This window comes from Pongo abelii, chromosome 4 (assembly GCF_028885655.2).
Source record: "Pongo abelii isolate AG06213 chromosome 4, NHGRI_mPonAbe1-v2.0_pri, whole genome shotgun sequence".
NCBI lineage: Eukaryota > Metazoa > Chordata > Mammalia > Primates > Hominidae > Pongo > Pongo abelii.
This window is the reverse complement of record NC_071989.2, coordinates 166571722-166581537: the sequence shown is the minus strand read 5'-3', so window position 1 is coordinate 166581537 and position 9816 is coordinate 166571722. Positions and strand designations below refer to the sequence as shown.

Sequence of the window (9816 nt, the reverse complement as noted above, 5' to 3'; positions counted from 1 at the left end):
CCTTAAAAAACACAAACCTGTCATATATATGTGTGTGTGCGTGTATATATAATGTTGGCTTTTTAGTTTCCCGTGGAGTGTGAACTGAGTTTCTGAGGTTTATAGTAAAGCATTTAACAAGGATTTCAGGTAGTTGTCTAAATATAAAACATTGTATCATAGAATTAGAGCGGAAAAGGATTTAGAATACAAGTTCTTCAATTTTACAGGGGTGGAAACTAAGGCCTAGAGATCTAAGTGTACTTGGGCATTGGGAAATAAATACAGCAATGTGTCTGTCGATGAGGAATGCATATGCCAATCATACTTCTGTATAATCATTACTAATAACATAGCAATACTGCCTTACATTTGAAAAGTGTTTGAGTGTGACTAGATCCTGCACCAGTGGTTCTGAAACTTGAGCGTGATCAGAATCACCTAGAGGATTTGTAAAAGCACAGATCGCTGGGCCCCACCTCCAAAATTTCTGGCTCGGTAGGTCTGGTGCTGGGGACTGGGAAAGCTTAAGAGAAACCATCCCAACTCCTCTCAGCTCTCGCAACTCAACCGGCCCCGCTCGGCACTCAGGGAAAACTACAAGTCCCGGCGTGCCCCGCGCGCAGCGGCGGAAAGTCGGGCACTTCCGCTCCACGCAGCGCCGCTGCTACCGCGTCTCGACGTGTCACCGGCGGCGCCGCTGCTGTGGCAAAGGAAGGAGCTGACTGGGGGAGTTCGAGGAGGCGGGCGGCGGTGACCCCGGCCTGGAACTGCCCCGGTACGGAAGTGTTCCGGGATCCGTGGGGAGCAGGAGAGGGAGGCGGCGGCCCGTCCCGCGAGGGGCACGATGTTGAACATGTGGAAGGTGCGCGAGCTGGTGGACAAAGCGTGAGTATCGGGGGGCAGTTGTGGCCGAGGCCCACGTGGGGGAGGTGGGAGGGGGAGAAGGAGCTGGCCTTGGGCTAGGGGTTGCCCACGTCACGCCCCCCGGCTCTGCCAGCCCCATCATGGCGGCGGCCCGCTCCTTCCCGGCCCCGGGCCTCAGACCCGCTGGCGAGGCTGGGGAGGACCCTCCCTCGTTTTAAAAAACATCCTCTTGGCCACCCTTCTCTCTTTTCCAGGCCTTCCCGTCCCTTCCCCTGTTCCAACCCCTGGGTGCCGACGCTTTGGTCATAAGGGGCGGGTTGTTTGGCTCTGGGTCACTGCCCTGGCCGGAGGACTGTCTTGGCCCCAGGCTGTGGGCTTTGCCTCCTGGGGAGCAGGGAAGGTTTGGGGGTGGGGGACACTATGCACTGGTTCCCTGTGTCCCTCAAGGTGTAGTACGGAGAGATCTTAGACCTGGTTGGGGTGTGTCTTTTACCTTCCTTGCCTCTTCTTAATTCCTAATGAACCTGAAGTGTTGGAGTGGGTGGTAGTAGTGTAACAAGTGGCTATTGTGGTCAGCCTGAAGTTACTCAAGAAGAGACTCATCCTTTGCTTTTCTAACACTAGTGAAAGTAGATCACTATATGACTTCTTGCGATTTTTTCTTCTGTTTCTTTTTCCACTACACATCATTTTTGGTGTGCTACTTGTTCCATTCGATTAAATTAAGAGGTCATTAAGAAATTTCCTCTAAAGAAAAAAAAACCCAGGTTTATATCCTGTTGATCTGCTTTTAAAAGCAGATAAAACGACCAGTACGTAGTTGATTTCCTTTAAGACTGAAATAACTTTAGTCTCTTACTTGCACAAGGAAAACCTTAACTTTTAAAATGAGTATATCAGATACAACAGTGGTTAAGTAAGGTCTTCTAGGCCAGCAGGAAATAAAGTTTAAGAATTTAAGCAGTCCTCTTCCTTTTGGGTTTTAATGATTATGCAATAAGTGTGCTGAGAAAAACAGTTGATTTGTGCCACCCACCTAACCTAAAATCAGGAAGTATAGATAGCAAACTGTTTTCTTGACACCAGGAAACAAAGTAATTTCCAGTGCTTTGTCTAATACATCAGGTAGAACTTAGAGCTTGACCATATTTTTATATTTTCTATGCTACCAAGAAGGCAATAGAGTGCCTAAGGAGCACAGGTTTCGGAACCTGCAAAGCTGGGTTCAAGCTTTGTAACCTTGGGGAAGTTACTTATCCTCACAGTGCCCTAGTTTTCTCTGGTGCAAAATGAAAATGCAACGATACCTACCTTAGAATGTTGTTGTGAGGCTTAAGGGTTAAGGGATTGTATTGCATATAAAGCCCTTAACATAATATGTTTGGATTAGTGTACTTTTGAAACTAGCAAATGTTTTGCATTTAGAGTGAAATAAACCTCTTTAAGAAAGAAGCTTCAAGTTTGAAAAGTGATTTGCTTTAATAATTTTCCTTTATAACAACTCATTTGGCTATTAAGGCTTCAGCTATTTATTTTGGACTATTTATTTTGGACTATTTAGCAAAGAATATATATTCTTTGCTTTTGCTTACCAAAGATGAAATAAACTAGATCTTTTCCAGATCTAGGTTCATTGGCATTTTTTTAGTATATTGTGTAAAGATTAGGATATCAACTTAAATAGTTTTTTAAAGGCCAAAAGAAGACTAAAAGCTACCTTTTTTTTTTTTTTTTTTTTTTTTTTTTTGACGGGGTCTCATTCTTTTGTGTGATCATAACTCACTGCACCCTCCAACTCCTGGGCTCAAGTGATCCTCCCGCCTCAGCCTCCCAAGTGGCCAGGACTCCAGGCGTGCACCACCGTGCCTGGCACTGCCTCTTTATTTCTCAGTCAGAGGTCAGCAGAATAAAACCATTAAGAAACACCTTGTTCTCTTAGAGGACCAAATTTGTGGTACTCAAAAATTTGAAGAGGCAGTACATTGTTCATAAGACAGAAATCAAGGCAATATTCCTACTATTGTTGTACCTTTCATATTTGCTTATCACACTTGTTACTAATCTTCATGTGCTTTAGGTTAAATTTGCCATCTAAGTAGTTATCTAAAGGAAAAGCTATTGTTGAAAAATATTATCTATCTTTTTACTACCCAATTTAGGATGTAGACTTGAACCAAATTATTCAAGAACATAGAAGAATGTTGTCACCAAAGACTTTTTAAGGCTTTTGTGGGTGTCTGACACATATTAAGATTAGAACATGAGGTTAATTTACTGATGAGTACTCGGGATTTTAATTTTCATCTTTCACTGGCAAGAAGAGAAGAAATTATTCCCCCTAAATGTAAGCATCTTACAGAACCGTGGATCTGTTAGACTGTGCACCTTATAATGCCATAATAGATATGCAGTATATCCATAGAATGGCTGGTCTGATTATCAGAGGTATAAAATGATGAAGGAACTTGCAAATGAAGAAGCAGTGACGTGATTAAGGGCTAGTCAGATAGATGGATCAATAGAATGAGGGCTTATATGAGAGAAAGGTTAGGGGGTTTAACTATCTGGTTGATATTCTGGCATTACCTTTTTAATTAGTTGTATGTATGATTTGAGGCAGAATCACATGAATCTCCAGACTTTGGGTTCCTTATCTGTAAAATGAGGGGACCCAGCTAGAGTAAGACTTTTTCCACCTTTGATGGCTATTGGAGAAATGCATTTCCATCAAGGAAAAATAGTTGGAACTAGTTTTTACAATAGCAGACAAATTTTGGAGCCATTATCCTCTGTAGACAATTTAGGCTGAAAAGGGAAATTTTCTTAAAAAGTGGTAATCAATAAACGTTATACTTAAATATTTTATGCAATAAATAAGACCATGACTCAGGAAGACTAGGACTTTTAGTGTATATTGATACCCAGTGAGGTTTTACTTCAGAAAAAGAAATGTACTCTTTGAAAAATGTGTTTCCTGGAGCCACTCTTAGATTCAGTATGGTAGCGGCTCTTAAGTATGATGATGTATTTCTTTTTTTTTTTTTTTTTGAGATGGGGTTTCGCTTTTGTTCCCGGGGCTGAAGTGCAGTGGCGAGATCTCGGCTCACTGCAACCTCCACCTCTGGGGTTCAAGCGATTCTCCTGCCTCATCCTCCCTAGTAGTTGGAATTACAGGTGCCTGCCACCACACCCGGCTAATCTGTGTATTTTTTGTAGACATGGGGTTTCGCCATATTGGCCAGGCTGGTCTCGAGCTCCTGACCTCAGGTGATCCACCCATCTCAGCTACTCAAAGTGATAATGATGTATTTCAAACACTGGCTTTTGAGAAAGACTTTTTCTGGAAGTGGGGGTATATTTTCCACAATCGCTGCACCTCCTGGTGGCAGTAGAGGGATTTGTTTTGCAGAATATTGTGGAACTGAGGGAAGCAGATAAAACCATAGGTCTGCCAGAGCTTGGAATGCCAGTATCTTCCCACTCGTCAAGTTGCATAAAAGGCGGTGTGGCAGGAAAGGATAAGTGGCACCATTCCCACCAACTAGGAGCACTAGTTAACCATTGTCATCCTATGACCTATCTTTACTTGTGACTGTAATAAAATTGGACATGTTTATATTTTGTCATCCTATACATGGTAAAATTGAAAGTTGCTGCAGTTCTATTTTCTCTCCAGATTTGAGGAATGTAATGAAGGTGACACGGTAGTGGTAGATCAAAACTGCTACTTATTTGTTCAAGCTCAGCGAATCCTTCTCTTTCCTTGCAAGGAGTAATATTAGTGGTAAATCTATTTCATCAGTGGCCCGCCCCCCCACCCCCTTTTTTTTTCCCCAGAGACAGTCTCACTCTATCCCCCAGGCTGAAGTGCAGTGGCGTGATTTTGGCCCACTGCAATCTCTACCTCCTGGGTTCAAATGATTCTCCTGCCTCAGCCTCCCGAGTAGCTGGGATTACAGGCATCTACTTCCATGCCTGGCTAATTTTTGTATTTTTAATAGAGATGAGGTTTTGCTATGTTGGCCAGGCTGGTCTCAAACTTGTGACCTCAGGTGATCCACCCACCTCGGCCTCCCAAAGTGCTGGGATTACAGGCATGAGCCACCTTGCCCAGCCTCAGTGGCCCTTTTTATGATAGTGATTCAAACAGCTCTGGCTAAGGTCCTAAGGCAACAGCTATGGGTAGTCCATTTTAAGTTATTCTCCTAAGCATAGCTTGCATTTTCCCTCATAAGTTGATTTTTATTGATGTATATTTGCTTGGTTTTAGTTCCTAAATGTTTAGATAATGTAATAGAGCTGTAGAAACTGCTGTTCTAGTCTCCTGATTCCAGAGGGAGAAACTTTTGCTTTTATAAAGAATAGTACATTCATTTATTTTAACAGGCAATACATTTGTTATTTATTGGATTAGTAGTCTAGTTTCTTTTTATTTTTTATTTTTGAGACAGGGTCACACTCAGTTGTCCAGGCTGGAGCACAGTGACGCAAACATGCACACTGCAGCTGGGACCACAGCTGCGCCTCCATGCGTGGCTAATTTTAAAACTTTTTTTGTGGAGAAGGGTTCTTGCTATGTTGCCCAGGCTGGTCTTGAACTCCTGGGCTCAGGCAGTCTGCCTGCCTCAGCATCCTGAAGCGCAGGAATTACAGGCAAGAGCCTTTGCACCTGGTCTAGTACTGTATTTTCTGAACTTGAAACATACAGTACCTGCCTTCAAGAACCTTGCCACTACAAATATGCTACAACTTGAACGGATTATTTTTCTTTTCTTTTCTTTCAGTCTTCAGATATCATCCCCTTTATTTTCTTTATCTTACCGGTAAATCTCTGTTCAGTTTGCTTCTTGGAATTTGAAAGCAGAGATAGTAAGATAGTTGTTAGCTTTCTAGTCTTCCCATGTCAACTTTTCTTTGAACCAATTGTAAGTAATTGTTATTGCTGAAACAATGAATTATTCTCCTCCTTTTCTAGTAACTGGACACAAGTAGATATTAGGAATTTAATTCCAAAGAAAGATGAGTTTGGTTTATGTCTGCTAGCATTTCTTAGGGGTAATTTTCTGTAGTTTAATCTATTTAGTACTACTGTCAGGGTGCTTTTAAAAAGCACTTAACTGCCTCTTATGTTTTCTTGCACGCTTTAGTATTAGTTTACAAGCAGTTTTTCTTTTTTTTTCCTTTTTTTTTTTTTTGAGACGGAGTCTCGCTCTTGTTGCCCAGGCTAGAGTGCAGTGGCGCGATATCGGCTCACTGCAACCTCTGCCTCCTGGGTTCAAGCAATTCTCTTGCCTCAGCCTCCTGAGTAGCTGGGATTACAGGCACGTGCCACCATGCCCAGCTAATTTTTATAATTTTAGTAGAGACGAGATTTCGTCATGTTGGCCAGGCTGGTCTTGAACTCTTGACCTCAGGTGATCCGCCTGCCTCAGCCTCCCAAAGTGCTGGGATTACAGGCGTGAGCCACCGTGCCTGGCCTACAAGGCAGTTTTTCATCTGTTTACTGATATATCCATTGAAAGTACTTAGCCTTTTTTATTTTGAGTGCCATTTGCTAGTAGTCTAAGGTTTCACAACGTGGCTCCACAGTTGAATCTTTTTCTTTTTCTGGACTTTTTTTTTTTTTTTTTTTTTGCTTGAGATGGAGTCTTGCTCTGTCTCCCAGGCTGGAGTGCCATGGTGTGATCTCAACTCACTGCGACTGGCCTCCGCCTCCCGGGTTCCAGCGATTCTCCTGCCTTAGCCACCCAAGTAGCTGGGATTACAGGCATGCGCCACCACGCCCAGCTAATTTTTGTAGAGACGGGGTTTCGTCATGTTGGCCAGGCTGGTCTCGAACTCCTGACTTCATGTGATCCGCCTGCCTTAGCCTCCCAAAGGGCTGGGATTACTGGCATGAGCCATCGCCTCTGGCCTTTTGTATTCTTATATTATTTTCCTACTTGTTTCCAATGTTTGTTTTAGTGAAGATCACTTCACAGATTCAAAGTACATTTTTAGTACTTTTGAAGGTCCTTATATACAGTTAACTTTTTAGTCTCAGCTACCTTTGGTGACAACATATTTTACTGTTTACTCTTCTGGGTTTTTCAGGTTAACACTTCATGTGAGCTTTCCTTGTTTAGCTTAATTATGTGTGTTTGTCCATCTATGTATTTTTATAATAATTTGCTAGCCAAATATACTTTGCCACTATACTTAGGTGCCTCCAGATGGTGTTTAATAAATCTGGGAATAGCCAGTGGTTCAGAGGTGAGAATTGGATTGAAATCTTAGGTCTACTACTAGAAATGGTGATCTTATGTGTTAGAATGGTATCTTCATTTCTCTGTAAAATGGAGATGATATTTTATAGGATTATGAGGATTAAATGTGAAACAGTATAGTACTTGACATACAGTAAACTCTTGAAACATCTATTACTATTATTACTGTTACACACAAAACTGTATAACACTAGAAAAATCAAAGGAATACAGTGTTTGTGAAAATAAAGATATCATTGTCAGACTAGGTTATTTATAAGTATGTAGGAACTATATCTTCATCCATGAAATCATTATTTTCAGTGAGTACTCTCTCTTAAGACTCAGTTTAGCCTACATATAGGACAGCTCATTTAAATACCTCTGTTGTTTGTGCCTTGTATTATTTTTGCTAAATCATAAATGGCTTCTACTTTAATATTGCAAAGCATATTGCAGAAATACCCTTTCAAAAGACATGTTGAGGAATAAAGTCTTTGGAAAGACATATTGCGAATTCCATCTGCCAATTCTTAATATTCTGTTCAGCTTGTTTTGTGTATTCTCAAGATTTTAAAGTAACTGCTAATGTAAAACATTTCTAAAACATAAAAAGATTTACTTTATAAATGCAAATTGAAGCAGACAATTTATTCTTAAGAGACTGAACAATATCAAAAAAAAGAATCCTCTAAAATATGTGATACCAAGTTCATGGTGTTTGACAATGGACAAACAGTATATACAAGGACAGCACATTGGAGAAAGGGCTTTGTGGTTATTCACCCCCTCTTCCAAATTGGCAAGAAATTATTTGGCTTACCAGGGCTCTTTTGCCTGAAAATTAAGTACAGGTAAAGGAACATAATATATTCCTATGTTTGAGCCAATTTATAGCTATTTATTACTTGTGGATAGATTTAGCTAACGAATTATTAAATGTGAGTGATTTTGTTAATGTGCAACAGTGCACATGAATGGTTTATACTTCATTTAAGAAGAGTCTAGTTAGCCAATTTTAGAATATTTCATTTCTGTTTTTTTTGTTTGTTTGTTTTTGTTTTTGAGACAGGGTCTTGCTCTGTCACTCAGGCTGGAGTGTAATGGTGCCATCTCTGCTTCAGCCTCCCGGGTTTAAGCGATCCTCCCAAGTAGCTTAAGCAATCCTCCCAAGTAGCTGGGATGACAGACACATGTTACAACGCCCAGCTAATTTTTGTATTTTTGGTAGAAATGGAGTTTTGCCGCATTTCCCAGGCTGGTCTCGAACTCCTGAGCTCAAGCAATCTACCCACTGTGGCCTCCCAAAATGCTGGAATTGCAGGTGTGAGCCACTGTGCCTGCCCTAGAATATTTGTTTTGTCATGAATTTTATTTAGCTTCTCAATTCTTAGGACAGTATTTAAGTTCTAGATAACTTTAATATAAATAATCTTTTCTAATTTTGCACACACTCATCATTATGTGGTAAACGTACATGCATGCTTTTTCAACAACTGTTGAATGAAATGTTTCATTCAAGAATTCTCATTCAAATAGCCTACATTTTTATAGTAGAAAAAAGATATGCATCGAAAATTCAATTTTGGGGTTGTTTTGTTTGTTTGTTTGCCATTTGTTTTCATGCATTTTTGGTAAATCATTAAAGAACAGTGCGAGGCCAGGTGCCGTGGCTCACACCTGTAATCCCAACACTTTGGGAGGCCGAGAAGGGAAGATCTCTTGAGCCCAGGAGTTCAAGACTAGCCTGGGCAACACAGACCTTGTCTCTATAAAAAAATTTAAAAATTAGCCGGACATGGTGATGCATGCCTATAGTCCCAGCTACATGGGAGGCTGAAATGGGAGGATCACTTGAACCCAGGAGTTGAAAGCTGCAGTGAGCTGTGATTGTGCCACTGCACTCTAGCCTGGGCAACAGAGTGAAACTTTGTCTCTAAAAAAAAAATTTTTAATATTAAAAAAAAGAACAATGCAAATAGGCATACTGAGCCTTTTTCTATTAATTTTTCTCATACTCATTTTTCATTTGTCACTTTTTAAAGTGACTTAGGTTATACAGTTCAAACTACATGTCTTAATTTGTAGTTAAACCCCCATGGTTAAATAATACTTTTTTTTTTTTTTTTTTTGAGATAGGGTCTCACTTGTACCCAGGCTGGAGTGCAGTGGCATGCACGATCTTGACTTACTGCAGCCTTGACCTCCTGGGCTCAATCCATCCTCCCACCTTAGTCCCCCAAGTAAGTGGGACTACAGGTGCTTACCACCATGCCCGGCTAATTTTTTGTAGAGATAGGGTTTCGCCATGCTCCCCAGGCTGGGCTCAAACTCCTGAGCTCAGGCAATCCACCCGCCTCAAGCCTCCCAAAGAGCTAGGATTATAGGCGTGAGCCACTGCGCCCAGCCAGTAATATCCTTAGTTTGATATATTTGGCTTATAAGTTCAGTACTGAATGGGGCTTTGAAGGATGGCCTGTTTCTCATGAAGCACGTAAAATGTTTAGCCCTATTATCTGCTGTCCACTCAGCAGCAAGAGGGATTCTTTAAAAAAACCCATTCTAAGTCAAATGGGTTCAGAACTCTCCAGTGGCTTCTCATTGCTTACTGGCCTGTACAGATCTGGCTCTTTGCTGCCCCCACTCTGATCTCTTCTCCCACCACTGTCCCTCACTTTCTCTCTTCTGTTCAGTGGACCTCCTGTATTACATAGTATGCACTCAC

At 41.3% G+C, this 9816-nt stretch overlaps 1 protein-coding gene across 3 annotated transcripts in view; it reads left to right on the top strand.

The window, feature by feature from the left end:
- Positions 1 to 604: 604 nt before the first annotated feature.
- Positions 605 to 9816, top strand: part of CLINT1 (clathrin interactor 1) — a 72655-nt gene continuing 63443 nt past the window's right edge. For 2 of the 3 annotated variants that reach the window (XM_009241232.4, XM_009241231.4), the window contains exon 1: positions 605 to 867. In XM_009241232.4, coding sequence (XP_009239507.4) covers positions 827 to 867 — 41 coding nt within the window. In that variant the 5' untranslated portion in view covers positions 605 to 826. 3 annotated transcript variants of the gene reach the window in all.